Source organism: Gastrolobium bilobum, unplaced genomic scaffold (genome assembly GCF_033153095.1).
Source record: "Gastrolobium bilobum isolate Gb01-03AN ecotype WA unplaced genomic scaffold, APGP_CSIRO_Gbil_v1 utg8041, whole genome shotgun sequence".
Classification (NCBI taxonomy): Eukaryota; Viridiplantae; Streptophyta; class Magnoliopsida; order Fabales; family Fabaceae; genus Gastrolobium; species Gastrolobium bilobum.
Genome location: NW_026897652.1, coordinates 812,505 through 831,583, shown reverse-complemented (window position 1 = coordinate 831,583; position 19,079 = coordinate 812,505). Strand labels below are relative to the sequence as shown.

The following is a 19,079-nucleotide window of genomic DNA, read 5'->3' as shown; positions in this document are numbered from 1 at the left end:
TTCATTAAACAAACATGACTATTCCGTTTGTGTAATGTAATGACAATGTGTGTGAATTGCTTCAAAGAAAGGATCGTACAGGACAACCAGATTGTAATAGCAAGTTACTCGAGCAATATGATAATGGTTGACCAACACCATGTTGCTGCATTAAGAGATGGTGGAGGGGTTGATGCTATAACTACAATTTTGTGACATAAAATTGAAGAAATCAACATAAATACACAAAAGAAAATAAAAAAGAAAAGAAAAGGTGCAATTATAAGAGAGGTTCGGAAAGCTCCATTTCATTAGAAGCCTCCAGTTGTGTATCAGGCCGCTGCTGAAATCCAACAAAGTCCATGCCGAGCCACTGCCATGGCCAGCACACATATCTAGGTCTACTTCGGCCCCTTGAGTCTTCCCTGTTCTCGAACTCTTCGAGCTGATGAGTAAGCTCCTCTACTCTGTCCCTTAGTCTAGAAGACCTCAAGTCTGCCAACTTAAGAGATTTCTCTGCTGCATCTCTGGCTGCCATGGCAGCAGCTGTGGTCTCTTCTTTGAATTTTAGTTTCTTCTCCGATTCTAACATGGACTGCTTTGCCTCTTCAATTTCCTGCTTAAGTGCTGACAACTGCAGATTTGCAACCAGCAATTATGACTAGGACTAGATCAATGAAAAATGATAATAGTAGGATTAAAAATATGCACCAACAGGTGGCTTTCTGTAATCTCAACTTAAAATATCAACCTGCTGTATTTGAATCAATAAATATTTTCAGCAAGACTATTATGCTAAAAAACAGAGGGAGCATCAGACATTGAATGTAATGTAGTTAATGGAAAAAAGTTATCCCTAGCAATCAGCTTATAATTCTGAAGTCCTCAATTAATCATTGCACAATTAAAGCTAGACTTAATGCCAAAAGAAACATTTGCAAATAAAAATTAGAGAGAGAGAGAGAGAGAGAATAATGCTCTCAGCCGTGAATTAAAAATTTATTCGGACATGCCATCCAAATATAACAAATATTGCTAAAAGAAAGCATACCTGTGCCACAAATTCTTGTTCAACACCTCTGCCCGCAGCAGCTTCTTGCTCTGCTGCCACTTTCCATCTGTTAATTTCTTCTTCAGCAGCAGCAATGTCCATCATTAGCCCCTCAATCTACATCACGAATAGGCCAAGTTGATACTTAATAACAGAAAAGTATAGATAATCATACAGCCTAGGGATACACAACAAATTCTACATTCTACAATACACAAATATCAGATAAAACCATATCCACAGTTAGGGACCTAGATAAAAAAAAACTAATAGAAAACATAATTAGGCTTACATTTTCATTTGCCACTCTCTCCTTCTCTTGAAGTTCCTCTATCCGTCGCATTCTATGGTTGAGCTCTTTGGTCTGAGCTTCTATGTGCTGCTTAAGTAAACTCAACTCTGCCCTTAATGCAGTTAAGCAATATGCAAAGAAAAAAAAAGATTTAAGACGTCAGCATAACTAGAAATTGCACATATGCAAGTTGTTCAATGAATAATGAGGAGAACACTTTCATTTATGAAACTTCAAACTTTAAAGCAGACAAATATAAAAAAACTGTGCATTTGATTCTAATGTCAAGTACCTTAATTCATCCACAGTGTGCTGCAGATCAATGATCTCAAGCTGAGATGCTTTAACAACATCCTCCAACGCACCAGCCTGCAAAGAATGCATTCATAAAGAACTCATCAATGAATCTTCAAAATGAAAACTAAGATGAGGACAAAAGTTTCATTAAATACTAGAAACAAAAATGAACACTTTACCAAAGAGTATATTTCATCCTCCTCTTTTTCTGTCATGCCTGACTTGTCATTTGAAGCTGCAACCTTTCCATCTCCAAGAAGCTTACTAAATTTGAAATCTATCCCAGCTTCCCTCAACCCATTCTCTGCAGCTAGAAACAACTCACTTTTTCTAGAAGATGGATCAGATGTCATCCTCTTTGACAAAGCACTCCTAAGCAAAGAACCAATTTGATCCTTTTCCCTAACTAACCGATTCACAGTCTCATCCAAACTCTTGATCTCACGATTCTTCTCCTCAATCACATCCCTAACTTTTTGAACAACAATCCTAGTCAACTCATATATGGATTCAATCCCAGCCAAAGAGGCACGTATACTCTCCTCAATGTCCGTTTCTTGCGGGACAAACAACGATTCAGACAATTCAGAGTTACCCCCATCATCGATTATCTTAACAACATTGAAAATCTGATTATGAATTTTGGACACGAAACTCAACTGATCAATCAACAAAGGCCTCTGGGATTCCATCTTAGATTCAAACTCACTCAACTTGTCCTGACACTCACCAGCAAACTCCTTCAACTGCAAAGCCTCATTTTGTTCCTTACTTAAATTCTCCGAAATCTCGTTCATCTTCTCATCCCTATCAGCCAAATCCCTCTCCAAACCCTCAACAAGAGAATCTTTCTTGGCAACCTCTTCCCTCAAGCCACTAATGGTTGCTTCAAGCTGAGAAACCTCAATGGCAATCTCGTAATTCCTCTGCTCCATCTGTTCCCTAACCTCGTTCCTTGACTTGACAGTTGCATCATTCTGTTTCAACAACTCTTCCACAATCTCATTCGCCCTCTTGATAACACCGTACGCCACCGCCGCCATGCCTGTGTATTTCTGCGACCGTGGCAACACGTTGTTGCCGCTGAAACTGCTCACTTTCGCCGAGATCTTCTCCATGCCGGTCACCAGCATGTGGCTTGAATTCCCAATCTCCGATCTCAGAGCGTCACGCTCCTTCGCCGCCTCCTCAAGCTGCTTCGCCACCTCCTCTTTCTCCCGAACGACGTCGTCTCTCTGACGCCCGAACTCGTCGCGCTTCCTAATAGCCTCATGAGCCAGCCCTTTCAATCGGTTGAACGAAACCTGCAATTCCGACTTCGAATTCTCGGCAGCGAGTCTCGCCTCTCGCTCCCGATCAAGCTCTGCGAGAACCTCCCGGAGCTTCTCGACGGAGACGTCTTCCGGTGAGGGAGGCTTCGTCTCGATCGGAATCGGATCTCCGCCATCGTCCTCGACGTCGCTGAGCACTGCATCGGCATCTAGGTCGCCGGCGCCAGCCATTTAATTTAATAACATAAAAATATATATGATATGATAAACCCTAGAAATTGGAGGGAAAGACCAACGACATGGGATGAGTGGAAACTAATCTATTGTAATCGTGTCTTAGGTTTTGGTTATTAGGGATAGACGCAGAAACACTAAACAACAACGTACCAACCAGTCTCGACAGAATTTTGCAGTTCCAGATTTATAAACATTCCTCAATTTTTTTTTTTTATATTAATAAGAATTGAACCCATAATCTAAAACAATCTACCCAAATTTCTCACCAATGTATCAATCCTAGTAACTTTTAACTTTTATTTTTATTTTTTCAATTCAAAAAATAAGTGCCGCTGTAGTGTTTATAATAAAATTGACTAATTATTGTTTGTTTTAGGGCCTGTTTGGATGAGTTTTTTTTAAAAATTGATTTTTTATACATTGTTTTTTTTTAATAACTTTTTAAAAAGATAGAATTATTTTACGTTTGTATGTATGATCTGAAAATCACTTTTACATAAAAAAATTATTTGGATGTTAAAATAAAAAAAGCACTTATATATATAAAATTACAATAAAAGAGAGATAAAATAGCATGATCGTGAGATAAGCAGACAAAAATAAGTATGATAAGATAAAGTTAAAATTGTATTTTAAAAATTTATATTATCTTTTTTCTAAAATAAAAAATTATATATTATCTTTTTTCTAAAATAAAAATTATATATTATCTTTTAATTTTTGCTTTTTTCAAAAGCAACCAACTACTGGCTATAAAAAAATGGCATTTTAACTTTTATTTTAAATTTTGCTTTTTATAAAAGTTGTTATCCAAACATTTAAAAATTCTCAAAAGAATTTTTATTTTAAAAAAAAAGCAACTTTTTTAATAATAAAAGTGCATTCAAATGAGCACTTATTTTATTAATTAATAATAAAAAGAAAAGAAAAAAAAAAGAAAAGGAAACTTCGTTTTTCAAGAAGCGGTGACTTACACGCCACGCAACGCAATAACTATTAGGAACAAAATTAGAGAAGCCTTCCTTCTTCTTTTTTTCATCAAAGAGAAAATTACGAAGATTTTTAAGGTGGTGTTTGGTTGAAGATTTCTTAAAATTTATCTATATAAATTAAATTGGCAAAGTAAGAAAGCAATGTTTGGTAGATGATTTTACAAAATTTCTCTAGGTATTGTATTTGCATAGCATTCCTTATTTGTTCATAAAAAACAAGGCAAAGTTACTATTTAGAAAGACAACTTGAGGGTGGTATTTTACATTTAGCTAGTTAAATGGCAAAAGAGCAACTTACTAATAGACTTAAATACCCTCATCTAAAGTGCCAAGGTTTCACTTTTTTTATGGGGTTATATTTGTAATTTGAAGTTATTTCCCCATCTATATTTTACCTCAAACCAAACATAGACTTTATAAATCTTACCTAATTTGCCCAATAAATTTTTTTCTAACCAAACAATTTTTTTTACATTTTCTTACCAAACTCACTTTTCAACCATTTCCCTATCAATTACATTTTCCTAGTATTCAAAAAATTTCTCTTCAAAAAATTTCCTAAGTGAATTTGATTAAAATTTAGAGATGCGGATACAATTTTTTACAAGAACTATATATATACATATATTTTTTTGGAAATATTTCAATCGGTTCATTGCTTCGCAACTAATCCAATTCGGGGCGGGTACAGGATTAAGACTTTAAACCCCTCCCAAAGGTATATTCTTAAACTCTTCTTTTTCTTCATCTTTTTTTTTCCCTTGAAACATTTTATGTGTGTTTGAGATTAAAATTTAATTTTACAAACTTAATTTTTTTGAAAAGTATGCTTATAGTAAAGTAATTCATTTTATTTAGATAATGTTGGGTATATAATTAAGGATCTATTTATCTTAGGAAGTGTATTAGATTGAGATTTCAGAAGATTTTAATATATTATTTTTGGGGGGGAAATCTATTAGTATTCAATTAGGAGTTTAAAGAATAGAAAAAAGTCACGAGATATTCGATTAGGATTTTAAAAGATTATTTTAGAGTCCCTCTAAATCCATTGGTATTCAATCAGAATTTTAAACAAAGGAAAAATAATCTTGTGTTGTTTAAAACTTTTGACGATTTTAATGGATTTTCTATTTGTGTGGATTTCGTGAGATTTTTTAGTGAGAAATATAAATAAAATGTCCCTCTCACGGATTTCTTGAGATTTCTCTATTGCAGTATCTTCTTCTTTTGGCGGGTTGACCCGCTCGAAATCGGGTTCTGCCATAGGAGCTTCGTCAAAGCTAAAAATAGCAGATTTTTGAGCGATGTTTATCACAAAACAATCAAGAAACAACAAACCAACAAGATTATAATATAATTTATCTCTAAAATAGCATATTTTTTAGTGATGTTTGAGAGCTTTTGAAAGTTTAAAAAATGATTTTTCAAGCTATTGGTCGCGATTTTTCTTGACACAAAAGGTGTGATTTTTGTATTAAAGAGAACATAAAATAGTGGGAAAACAATAGGAGAACTACAATAATTTGTGTATAGGAAACGAATTCAAATAATTTTTGTGTCAATAGATAATTAAAATCTTGTTTTTTAAAAGTCTCAAAGCAATTTAAGGTTTCAATGTATCGATTGAAAATAATTTAAGAAATTTTTTAAACTTTCATGTAATAAAAATCAGAAATTCAGATTCGAAATTTTCTTAAAATACTCAATAAAAATATGCATATGAGATATAGTTAGAAAACTCTCATAACGTAGAACAAAAACCTCATGGTTTCCAAGATCAATTGCAAAAAATTTGAAACGAAATTTTATCATGAACTTTAGGTTATATATATGCAAATTTAGAATTATTTTAATAAATAAAAAATTGGATCTTATAATCATATATGTATAGCTCTGATACCAAATGAAGAAAATAATTTTTATCCCATTAGTCAAACCCAAAAGGAGAAATTAGAAAATCCTAATGCGTAGAAGATTAGTATAGCTTTAGATATGTGGAGAGTTGTTTCTTAGTAATTTTGAATGTTTGTTAAAAATTATATTATGTTTTACTGATTGAGAAAAGAAAAAAATGTGTGTCCTTTTATACATTTTAAGAGAGATAAAGAAACAAACTATTAGTGGGGTTGGATATGTGTTCGATTCCCGCTGAATGCATTCTTGGGAGGGGGCTGAACCTTTAGCCATCACTGTTCCCCCGCACTCCGGATTAGTCTCATAGCCGGCTCAAAGAGTCGAAGCTCGTGGGGATACCGGAGGGAGCCAACTCGTCTCAAAGAGATAATTAGGGTTGGGTAACTCCAAAAAAAAAGAAACAAACTATAGGAGAGAGAGAAAGGAGGAAAAAATTTATAATTTAAAATTTAAAAAAACACGTTACTTTCATCTAAAAGGACCATCCTTTTAAATGACAAATACTAAACCCTTGAGAAAATTATATTAATTTTTAACTTTTTTTATTAATACTATTACATTTGTTTGTTTTTTTATTGACTCTTGTAATTTTGAATGTTTGTTAAAATTTATATGGTTTTTTAAAATCTTATAAATCCGTATTGTTCTTTCAAATCTTATAAATTCTAATAAAATTCTTTAAAATTCAATCTTATGAAATCTTGATTGTAAGAAAAATCTTTTTAAATAGTATTAAAAGTCTTTTCAATTCTAAATAGTCTCTTAAAATTTATAATACTTTTTATCTCAAAAAAAATCTTTTTAAATCCTAATCTAATACACCACCTTATGCTACAGAGACAAGATAATGAGGTACAATATTTTTTAATATATATATATATATATATATATATATATATATATATATATATGAGAAAAACATTTATCAAGCAGCTTGAGATAAGTTTATCTCCGGCTACCCAAAACTACGTCATTTTATTTATTTATTTCCTTATATTAATTGATTCACCTTTGAATGGTTATGATTCTCTTTTTCTCTCTCTTCCTTTATCATCATTGATCCATCTTTGTACGGTTATTATTTAGTAGCCGGATATAAGATTATCTCAACTAGCTTGAGAAACAATAAGATAAATGAAAATATATAAGATAATTATTTCCCATATAATTATCAAAAGAAAATATACTTTGAGAAATCTATTTACCAACAAACGTATTCCTTCACTATAAGGTCGTTGTGGTTTTAAAAAAATGTAATTACTCAAAAATATAAAAATAAATGAAAAAATACACTGATCTTGGGTCTTTTCACCAATGACATGCACGTGTGAAAATTGTTGTTTGATATGACACCTTATAATATGTCAACAGTGAAATGACACCTTCAATATTAAAAAAAAAAAAAATTTGCTAATTGTCACGCCAAATCAGGAGAATGGCACAATATAATCGACAGGGTGTTATTGACGGACATTCAAGGCTCCTACGATTCGTTTGATTATTTTCTTGTTTATGCTATTGAGAAAAAAAAAACACAACGCACAAGTGAAATAGAAAAAGTCAGTTGATTATGCTTGGCCCTTTGGGAAAATTTGAGAATTCAAGGGCTTACGGTGAACTAACAATGACATTTATTGATTTGGTAGAAGTGTAGAACAAAATGATTTTCTTTTTTGTGGAAAAAATAGAACAAAATGATTGATGGTGGATGTGTGACCCTTTTTCGTGTTCTGCTTCGACGATAAGACGAAACCTAGACATCGTCAATTTTGAGTCGGAATATTGGGACCTTGCCGCACAAGTTCTTCATCTATATCATAACTTTTGAAGCAACCAACCACAACACTTTTGTTAACGTCACCGCCATAACCCGCAACAAATGGCAACACGATTATTTCTTTTCTTTGTCAAGCGATACAAATATAGGAACAAGAGCAACAAAACAAAACTTGTAGCCAAATATCCATCAACACCTCACAAGTGGACGTCCTTCTGATGCATTTCATTAAAATAAGAATATAGCATTATTCTATGTGACAACTCGCAATGCTTATGTATGCAAGACAACCATATATTAATATTGGGAATATATATGCTATGATTAAGGAAAGAATTTTTGACCTTATTTAATAATGATAAATGGCATCTGTTACAAAAATGCAAAATTGGAATTTTTTTTGGGCTTTAAATAATGAATGGGTCAATTAAGATGAAAATTTAGAAGAAATTGTAAATAACATTGATTTTCGAAAATTGATATTGAAATTTTGAAGTTTCTAACTTTGAATTGATTTTCAAAATTGAAATTTATATTTGAAAGTTTCTAACCTTGAATGGAAATGATGAATGACATTGATTGTTAAATTGAAATTCAAATTTGGAAGTTTCAAGCTTAAATTTTAATTTGATAAACCACGGGTATCTTTAACGATATGACAATCTTATTCGGGGTGGGTCTACGATCAAGTTTAAATTTTTCATATTTGAATGTTTGTTATGTGTTGTAAATTTCTTTTTAATTTCTTATACTATGTTTAATATAATAATATTTATTTATTTTACAAAAAAGATTTAAAATAAAATCATTTAATAATTAGTAATTAAATTAAATAATAATGGTGATAGTAATAAATATAATATCAATCATAAAAATTAGATAGAATTAGGAATATACATACATTTTAAGTTTTCTTATTGAATAATTTTAATTTTATTTGATATTTAGTTCAAAGAAAATATTTTAACTTATTAATAATTTGCACACTTAATTTAAGGTAGTTAGTTTTTCGGATGTTTCATGTGAGCTGAGATTAAGTTCTCACCTTTTTTTTTTTTTGTATATAATTGGACTCTAATCGTAATTTTTAGGATTAGTTTGCCAATTAAAATAGTTTTTCAATTTTATCCCATTCAAATAAAATTAGTGAAGACTCTATTTATTTATTTTTTATTCTCAAAAGGAACAAAAATTCGGGTCGTTAAATAAATTATTACTTAAGAATTTGACAGGGAAGAAGGTAGTATCGGCTGATGAGTATTGATTAAACGTATATACTGATGTACTAGCCTTATTTTAACTTCTTTTTGTGTGTGTGTCTGTGTACTAGCCTGATTTTGTTTTTGACATGTGTAATGTCACAATCTGGGCCCAACCAGTTTGATTTTCCTATATTTCGAGTTTATATCCAGAAGATTATGGGCCAGACTTGACTTGAAGAGAATGGGCCAGCTTTGAGAGCCCTACCTTTCTAGAAGACTAGAAGTAGAAAGGGATCATGAATTTGGTAGTAGGATAGTTTCTAATGAAACACATTCCATGAAGGTGTTGCCCTGCCCATCTGGTCGTCATGCTTGGCCTACGTTGGCAGTGTGGCAATCTCCTTTTTAATTTTCTAATTACTGAGGAGCGAGTGCTCGCAAGACGTGATCCATTTTGCTCCTTTTTCTCTTGGTCATATTCATCTTCCTCCAGTTAGTCAATATATGTTAATTCTAGCTGATCCCAGACACACAAATTCTTTTTTTTAAATAACAGACACACAATTCTCGTATAGCGTATTCGATGCGGATAATCTTTTGATATTTCGAGAAAATGATAGTGATAACCATATTTGATATAAGGTTTTTGATTTTTTTTTCTTTCGAAAATCTAGTTTTCCTGTAATTTTATTGCATGTAATATTTTTCTTCCAAAATATCGTGAAAAGGGATGGTATTCTGAGATTCATAGATGTTGAAAAAAATTTATACTTTTTTAGGATAAAATTCGGGTAATATTTTAACCTACCGAAAAATCTAATTTTCCCAATAACTTTCTTATCATATTTTTAAAAATTATTATTCTCAGATATAAAAAATTTATCCTATACCAAACTACGCGTCACATACTTGTATTAGATATTATCATCATAGATAGATTGGTCAAGCCGTATTTTTTTTTGGGACGAAATTGATTTTTTTTTTTATAATATGCTACAGTCAAATTTAATGAATGTTTTATTTTTAATTTCTCTTCTCATTCAAAACATAAACTTAATAAAATATAATTTTATAAAAGCTTTCACTATAAAAGAAGTTTTTCTATAATAAAGGAAAAAATTAAAAATTAAAAAGCTTTTACGAAGAGCTTTCTTTTTAAAGATATGTATCAATTTTTTGGAGTCCTCATATTTATTTTATAGTATTATTTTTATACTAAATTTGTATTTATAAATTTTTTTCTTTATCCTGATAATCTTTCTTAATAATAAATTATTTTATCTTCCTCCTTAAGAATCATCAGGATAATTTTATATAATCACCAAACAACTTTTAATTTTATTCTTTATCTTTTTTTAAGTTTAACTTAAAGAAACTTTTAGTTTGAAAAAAGAAAAAAGATATTAGTGTTACTACCAATGCTACTATCAATCAATTTCACCGTTAGATCGATTATGTTGATCTAACGGTTATATTTATTTTCATCTTTGTATGGTTATAATAACCATAAGGTGAAAATACATATAAAGTATTAAATATGGAAAATCATAACCATACAAAGATGAAAATAAATATAAATGTTGGAACAACATAATCGATATAACGATGAAATTGATTAGTAATAACATTAATTGATTGTTACGATATCCTTTCCCTATATATATATACACACACATATATATAATTCATTTATTTAAATTTATCACTTAGGTAATTTATTTAGTTAATATGTCTTTAATTTATCTTAAATATTATTTTTTTATTTGAAGTACATTTTTTAGATAAATAAAAAATTAAAACAATTTCAATCTTTTAATAAATATTTTTAGATAATATTTTTATGTCTTTAATATATTTTTAGATAAATATTTTTTATTCAATCTTTAATAATTAATTTTATCAAAATTTTATTTGATAATATCATAATTATATAAAATAAAAGTAAAGAAAAATTAAGAATTTTATATTTATAATACCTTTAGAGTCTAAGTGATATATTTTTGTAATTACAATGAGTGTAAGTGAAAATTTGAAACTATAGAAAATTAAATGATAAACTTATTTAACCACATTCCACAACGGGTATGAATGATAAGTTTAAAACCATAAAAGGTTAAGTAATAAACCATGAAATCACTACAGGTGAAAATAAAATTTTTCCATAAAAGTTTATGCTCATGAAATATAAAAAGAAAATATAAAAAAATTGAAAATGAAGTGAAAATTGATTTATAATTAACTAAATTTTTACTTTTTTATAATTTTATTATTGAACAGAAGCTTAAGCAGATAAAGGATTATTTAAAAGGTTTCAGATAAAAAGTATAAACAAAAAATTATTTTTTGTATATACTTAAACAAATTTCTATTCTCGCAAATAATAATAAATATTAACGTGGGACTCGGGTTATAAAATTGGAAGAAACATATTTTCCTTCGTTGACCCATTTCTCCGAAGGTACTAAGGGAGGTGGTATTTCATAGGAAATAATAAAATATACATTTACGCAAAGGTTACTGGCAATTTTCATGTGACTAACAATGGACAACCTCAATGTTTGTTGCTTAACCACGTCATTCTCAACCTAATCCGAGGAATAAGAGACAACAACACAAACAACGCCAAAATAACAAATCAAAGTATGCATTTGCAACTATAGATATCTCGTGATAATATAAACATTAGCATATCACACGTAAATGTTTTTTATTTTTATATTTTTGGAATTTTAATGGAAATGAAATTGATGCATATTCTTATTATTTAATTGAGCTGCGAATGACATTATTAGTTATTATCAGTTGAATCTACCGTCTACATACATGCTTGTGCAATTGATTGCTTATATGTTCTACTTCCTTCCTCTTTTCCCTTTGATTACCAGATTAAGATTGGAAGATTGGTGTTTCTACCTATTCCATATTTAATAGTATATAATTGATGAAGTTTCATGGATAGGTTTTTCCTGGGACTTTCGGCCAGTGGGAACGGACTTGTCAACATATGCAAACGTGTGATAATAACAGCTGGCATTACGGGGAAGGATCGATGAAAAATACAAGGTGACTTGACTTCTGCTTCTTAATCGATTAAATTAATAGAATGGAAGAAGATTTAAAAATACAAAATTACTTACTTGTTAACAGGATATTCATTTACTTGTTGAATGCCGATAATATAACCCAAAGATTCTTAAACTCTCTATTATTTTGCTCAGTAATATGGTTCCAAAACTTTCACATATTATATAATATACACAGATATCTTAATGGGATGAAAAGGTATTAACAGTTGATGTTGACTTGACGTTGCTTGTTTCCTTCTAACACGAGCCTTCTTCATTCATTGTCCTCTTTCTTTTATTTAGTTCAACAAGGAGAAGCTAGCGTACTCAACGTGATTAGCGTGAGATATTAACATCCAGCGAGTTGTTAATTTCCTTACAATTCATTTTGCAATAATCTTGTGGTAGCAATGCATCTAGAGGTATGGAAAAAAACTGTTTGGTGAATGTTTCAATTTAGCATTTTTGTGGAAAGGTTGATACATGGTCGATGCCGTTCATATTCAGTCATCATTGCTCTCTAGTTAGGCGCCTGAGTTATTTTTCTTGGTCTTCTCTTTCATATTAACTAGCCGGTGTTCTAGACCTTGAAATTTCCTGAGCCAATTTTTTGGTTAACAAGTTTGCATCACTAAGTTTGAGTTTCCCAGAAAATTTGTAGGTTGCCCAATTGTATTGCGCTGGTCAAAATTGTGAATTTTTTTTTTTCTCCCCCTTATCCATTGTTATAGTTTGGTTCTTCCATGAACATATATATGTATGTATGTTATTGACATATGATCTGCAATTGCAGCTGGAGACTTGGACAGCTTTGGTTCTCATTTTGTGTTTCCTTGGGTTGATTCTGAAGGAGTCAATCATGGGGGGTAAGAGTTCAAAAGGGTCTGAGAGGAGGCATTTTTCATCAAATGGGTCTTCTGGTTCTTCATCTTCATGGGATAATTATGGATACCCGCAGTCACCATCATATCAATACCCACAACAAAGTCCATATCAAACCCCTCTTCACCACCGTGCACCCCCAGCTCCATTGCAGCAAGACTATGCACAGCCAAGAAGGAGGTTGGACAGGAAATATTCCAAGATAGCTGATGATTACCATTCACTGGACGAGGTTAGATCGCTGCTTATTTTGTGTTGTTGTGATTTTCTTATGTCCAATTATGTTTTTTGTATGAATATATGAGCAATTTTTTCATCATCTTTGGTTTGGTCTTTTAGTATCATTGACTTCTGTGAGACTCTGTTTGGTAAAGAGGTGGGTGGGTGGGTGGGTGGGGAGGATAGGGACCTTGGGGACATTGACTTGACCTGGTCTACCTTCCGGCGGTTTTCAGAGAGTAATGTGAATGGCATCAATAAAAAGTTCAAGTATCAGAGGTCAGCAAAAAAGGGAGGAAAACAAAGAAACGGAATCAGTTTTGTTTTATCTAATTATGTTAAAGGCGACGTTGTTGATTGTTCTTTCTGAAATCAGATTTCAAATTCCTGCCTGTAATGAACAATGTTGAGAATCGACATATTTAGGCTCATAATAATAACAGTAATAAGGATTCAGTGTAACAGTAAACATGAGAAGTATCTTTTTTTTACTACGTTGTAGGAGAGAATTTTTCTCTCCTACGCATACATCGATCTCCGTGTTACTTTTTTATTCTTTTTTTTTTCTATAGGGGTGGGTCCCACACATAATTATCTCTATTGCATGAGAGAGTTCTCTCCTATTGCATTAGATTAATAAAACCCTATATTTTATTGTTTCCATAGCAAAGGCTGAAGGGTATAAGAATCAGTGTCCGCGCTAACATGCTTTGAGGAAAAAAAATTGTATGTAAAATACTGAATTTTATAAATATTTGGGTGTCTCCCGACAATAGAAGAGCCTTGCTTAGAATTTTTACACTTTTACTATCAGTATAATAACCTATAATTTTTTATTTATTTTTTACACTTTTACCTAAAATTGACAAAAAAAAAAAAAAAACCTTTATAACATGCCATGACCATTAAATTCAACCGAAATTAGTTACTCAAGTTCAGCTGAAAAGAAGTAGCTTAAGAAAAGCTGCTATGTAGATCATGTTCCCTCATCTTTATTGTTCTTCCTGATCATGCATGCACGAATCAATAGAGCATCTCATTTTCTAATATTCCTAGCAGGATAGGTGTTATCAATGTGATTTGGCTACACCTCTTTAGAGAAAACTTGGTCAGTAGCCAGTACATAGTCCAGAACAAAGTAGGTTTGAGAAAATATATGGACGAAGCTTACTGCTTGACTTCTTTTACCATTTTCTTTTCACAAATTTCAATATTCTATTTAACTATCCATAACAAATTGTATGAGTGACCTTATACAATTTATAGATCAATCAGGATTGCTATTCTTAGAGTTGATAGCGGATTTTAATTTTATGCAAATCATCTATTAGCTGGTTCACCCATCAATCATCATTCTTATAGTTATAACTGAGAAAAAACACCTTATTTTGTCAAATAATGAAATGATCGCACCAGGTTACTGCTGCCCTAGCACATGCTGGCCTGGAATCTTCTAATCTCATTGTTGGCATTGATTTCACAAAGAGCAATGAATGGACAGGTTTTATCTTTTACTCACATCTTGATGCTTGAATTTCCTGTATTGAGTTGTGGTACTAAATATATAGGATTCACTTTGAAAATCAGGGAAGAGGTCATTCAATAGAAAAAGTTTACATCACATTGGAAGCGGTCATAATCCTTATGAACAAGCAATCTCGATTATTGGGAAAACTATATCTGCCTTTGATGAGGATAACTTGATTCCTTGTTTTGGATTTGGAGATGGTAAATCCAGATATAAATCTTCATGCTTTTCCAATTGTTTATGTTCCCAAATTGCAAACTTGATTGGGCTTCTTTGTTCTTCTTTTTTTCCCGTCAGCATCAACACATGATCAAGATGTCTTTAGTTTCCATTCAGATGAGAGGTTCTGCAGTGGGTTTGAGGAAGTTTTGTCAAGATACAGAGATATTGTTCCTGGCCTCCGACTGGCAGGTGTTTCCTTCACCAATAATCTTAGCATTTTTGAATTTGGCTCAGCATGACTCATTACATTCATGTGACAGGACCCACTTCATTTGCCCCTATTATTGAGATGGCCATGACTATTGTTGAACAAAGTGGAGGCCAATATCATGTCTTGCTAATAATTGCTGATGGACAGGTATCTTTAATACATATTTCATACCATTGGAAAGCACAATTACTAAGTAGTTAAATCTGCACCAGTCATTAACGTTCCATGGGCAGTTATAAATTATAATGCTTACTTTGTGACTATGACTCTTTAAGTATCATAGGTGAAGAAACCTACAATGCTTAGTTATGTCATGACAGCAAATTTTTATTTGGTTTGCCTTGTTAATGATGATAATAATATCTTCTATAGCTCATAATATGACACATAAACATCTTGTCATTTACAGTTGCTGAAGAAAATTGATAAAAATGATTAGATTAGCAAAATATATGTCTCAAAAACTTCTGTTCCCTGCAATATGTCATGATCAATTGGTTACATGGCCATATCCGAACTAAAGATGGACTTGAAAAGGTAAAACTGTAGTGATACGCATCTTCAAACAAATAGTAATATGAGGAAAGCTTTAGAAAAAGGGTCTTCCTTACAATTTATATATTAAGAGATGCAGGAACTTTAATAAATGTATTGTTGTTGTTTGGAAATGCAAGCAATTCTGTTTGTCACAACTTTACCAGCGTTCTGTTTGGGCCGTCAAGGACTGTGCCAGCATGGGTAGGGATCCTATTATATCCCCCTTCCCATCAATTACATAAACCAGCAAATCTGATCAGTTAGAAACAAAAACTATCTAGTCTGGTCAATAATGTAGAGTCTTCAGTAGTCATATGTGAGATATTTAATGTTGTTCAGGTGGTATGAAATGCACTTAATCCTGTCAATGCTTCAATAAATTATTAATATTTTACTGTAGATATTCCTTTTTCCTTCCCTGTGCATGATCTTGAAAAATTGATACTTAAAATTTTTGCCTCAGGTGACCAGAAGCGTTGACACACAGTATGGCCAGCTAAGTCCACAGGAACAAAAGACAATTGATGCAATTGTAAAAGCCAGGTAAATTTTGTAGTTTTCTCTCCTCTGGAATACTGTCCTGCATTCTTATACTCTCATTAAACTGCAGCGAGTATCCCCTGTCAATAGTTTTGGTGGGTGTTGGAGATGGACCATGGGATATGATGAGGGAATTCGATGATAATATTCCAGCTCGAGCCTTTGATAATTTTCAGGTTTGGTGTAATTCACTTAGCCATATTGACACGCCATATGTAAATATTCCTATTATGCTGAAATGTGAATATTTTATTCTTGGCTGCGTGTAGTTTGTGAATTTTACCGAAATAATGACGAGGAGTGTAGACTCAAGTAGAAGAGAGACAGAGTTTGCTCTAGCAGCTTTGATGGAGATACCTTCTCAATATAAGGCAACCATAGATCATGGCATATTGGGGTATTAACTGAATATTAATATAGGAAAATATGGTACTTATAGCCTATTGTAGAAGTTTTACTGCAGTAATAACTTAATTTGCATCATGTCTTAATCATTGATGTAAGCAGTGCACGACGGGGACATTCACCAGACAGGGTTCCTCTTCCTCCACCTAATTATGATAGGGCTTCTTCTAGCAGCAGCACATCTTTTCGTTCAAACAGTTTTCAACAGAGGACATCTACATATGCTGGCATCGATAATGGAGCTAACACAGAACCATCTTCCGGTGGCTTATATGATAATAAGGTATTAAGACCATTTTTTTTTTCAACTTAAGATGTTACTCTTGATGTTGGGTCTCATACTTGAGGGGAAGATGTTGGAAGTATTCAAGTATGAGTTGTAATGAAGTACCACATTGGCTAGACCTAGACCAAGTGATGACTATATAAGTGCAAAAAAGACCCATAAACCTACAGCCTTAAGGTTTTGGGTTAAAATGTGGTGTCGGCCCACTTATTGTGGTTTATCGCTTGGCCCATGGATGTATCCCTTGCAATGGGTTTTGGGCTCCCCCATACCATTCCCAACAGTGGTATCAGAGCCAAAGGTTTGGCTGGGCTGGGTATTTACAGATGGTGATGTTTCAAGGCCTCTGCAGAAGGCTAGTGTGACTCCAATACTTAAAGAACAAAGAATTCCGCAGAAATTGCCCTTAAGGGGGAGCATGATGTTGGGTCTCATACTTGAGGGGAAGATGTTGGAAGTATTCAAGTATGAGTTGTAATGAAGTACCACATTGGCTAGACCTAGACCAAGTGATGACTATATAAGTGCAAAAAAGACCCATAAACCTACAGCCTTAAGGTTTTGGGTTAAAATGTGGTGTCGGCCCACTTATTGTGGTTTATCGCTTGGCCCATGGATGTATCCCTTGCAATGGGTTTATGGGTCTTTTTTGCACTTATATAGTCATCACTTGGTCTAGGTCTAGCCAATGTGGTACTTCATTACAACTCATACTTGAATACTTCCAACAACTCTCTCATTCTCCTGAGAAATAGTTTTGCTTTCCTTTCTTGAGTCCTGACTTGATCTTCATGATCATTTCAGTGTCACTTTCAAACAATGGTTTGTATATGACATGGTTAACTGCAGGTTTGCCCGATTTGTCTTGTTAACGGGAAGGATATGGCCTTTGGTTGCGGGCATCAGGTAACCAATTAAATTATATGCTGCTGATTCATCTAGAACTAAGGCTGTATGAAAAGGACAATATATTAACTTTTCTTCCCATGGTTGTTATTTCCTCACATGGGGCAGACTTGTTGTGACTGTGGAGAAAATCTCGAATTCTGCCCCATTTGCCGTAGCAAAATCAATACCAGAATAAGGCTTTACTAGTTAGCTTTGCTTATTTTCAATGGCAATTGCATGTATTGCCAGAACAAGGTTAGTCACGTAATTTTGATAATATCATAAACTGAGTGTTCAATTGATGCAATATGTCAAAATCTAACATGATTCATTACAGACAAGGCAGCAAAGAGATGATCAGATGAACAGGGTTGGCCTGGATTTTGATGGATATGTTTCTTGCCTTGTTCTTGTACACAGAACTGCATTTAACAATTTTGAACCAAAACAAATATGCCAGGTTAGCTGGGAAGACTTGTTTATAGAATGAAGTGGCATTGCCTCATTGTATATATGATGTTTGTGAGTCATGAAGGCTTTATATAAGTTATGATGTAAACTGCTTGTAACAAAAGTCTGTTAGGATTGTTTTGAAGTATACTTTCTTCTAGTCTCTGCATGATACATGTCTTGGTTGCATTGGAGCATCAGAAACTAAATCTGCATAGTTTGATTTGATTTTATATGGTTAGCTTAGCTGTATACCATCATGAGCTTGCATGACCACAGTTATGGGTGGATCATGGTATGTACACTAGACTCTGTGTTTGTGCTCTGTAAAATTCTGTTGTGAGTATTATCTTCAACGACTTTTGATGACAGCCTTGAAATACATACGTTCTATATCATTTAAAGCCAGAAAAAAAAATATTGTATTAAAATGAAACACAAACACAAAGAACAATCTTAGATAATTATATTTACATTTTCAAATTTCTCAGCTTAAATTCATTTTTATATTTTTTTATCAGTATTTACATTGTATTATTAATTACGCCAAACATATTCACAAATTTTCTTTAAAAATGAATGGTATAAAATGGAATAAATCTACGGAAACAATATGTATGTGTATCTCCCCACCCAAAAAAAATAAAAATGTATGTGTATCTTCAGAATAATGGTACTTTCCCAACTAAATTGTTCTCAGAAATGACATTCAGCGTATCAAAGAAGGGTTTGCTTTTTCTGCTTAATGCATCTGCAGCAAGTCAATACGACGTCGTTTTGGAACGGAAATTATGGTATTTTTGTAATTTTAATTTATTTCAGGGTTATCAT

General features: G+C 32.4%; 2 protein-coding genes across 2 annotated transcripts; one reads left to right on the top strand and one right to left on the bottom strand.

Moving 5' to 3' along the window:
• Positions 1–42: 42 nt before the first annotated feature.
• Positions 43–3,268, bottom strand: LOC133309005 (uncharacterized). Its single transcript, XM_061509745.1, has 5 exons — positions 1,799–3,268; positions 1,615–1,691; positions 1,323–1,434; positions 1,031–1,147; positions 43–613 (listed from the first exon to the last, which is right to left on the bottom strand). The coding sequence occupies exons 1-5, from the start codon at positions 3,119–3,121 to the stop codon at positions 260–262; spliced, it is 1,983 nt and encodes a 660-aa protein (XP_061365729.1). The 5' UTR covers positions 3,122–3,268; the 3' UTR covers positions 43–259.
• A 9,120-nt stretch (positions 3,269–12,388) lies between these two features.
• LOC133308993 (E3 ubiquitin-protein ligase RGLG5) lies at positions 12,389–18,538 on the top strand. Its single transcript, XM_061509729.1, has 13 exons — positions 12,389–12,502; positions 12,874–13,194; positions 14,598–14,682; positions 14,769–14,909; positions 15,007–15,120; positions 15,192–15,289; positions 16,143–16,222; positions 16,290–16,395; positions 16,489–16,616; positions 16,727–16,907; positions 17,760–17,816; positions 17,925–18,053; positions 18,136–18,538. Exons 1-12 carry the CDS (start codon positions 12,491–12,493, stop codon positions 18,003–18,005), a joined length of 1,404 nt encoding a protein of 467 aa, XP_061365713.1. The 5' UTR covers positions 12,389–12,490; the 3' UTR covers positions 18,006–18,053; positions 18,136–18,538.
• Positions 18,539–19,079: the final 541 nt, after the last annotated feature.

Coding starts and splice junctions, on each gene's coding strand:
- LOC133309005 (XM_061509745.1), bottom strand. CDS start 3,121: ATGGCTGGCGCCGGCGACCTAGATGCCGATGCAGTGCTCAGCGACGTC. Junction 1,692..1,798: donor AGGATGAAATATACTCTTTG/GTAAAGTGTTCA, acceptor CATTCTTTGCAG/GCTGGTGCGTTGGAGGATGT. Junction 1,148..1,322: donor AGAGAGTGGCAAATGAAAAT/GTAAGCCTAATT, acceptor TTCGTGATGTAG/ATTGAGGGGCTAATGATGGA.
- LOC133308993 (XM_061509729.1), top strand. Junction 16,617..16,726: donor ATAGATCATGGCATATTGGG/GTATTAACTGAA, acceptor TGATGTAAGCAG/TGCACGACGGGGACATTCAC. Junction 16,908..17,759: donor GTGGCTTATATGATAATAAG/GTATTAAGACCA, acceptor GGTTAACTGCAG/GTTTGCCCGATTTGTCTTGT.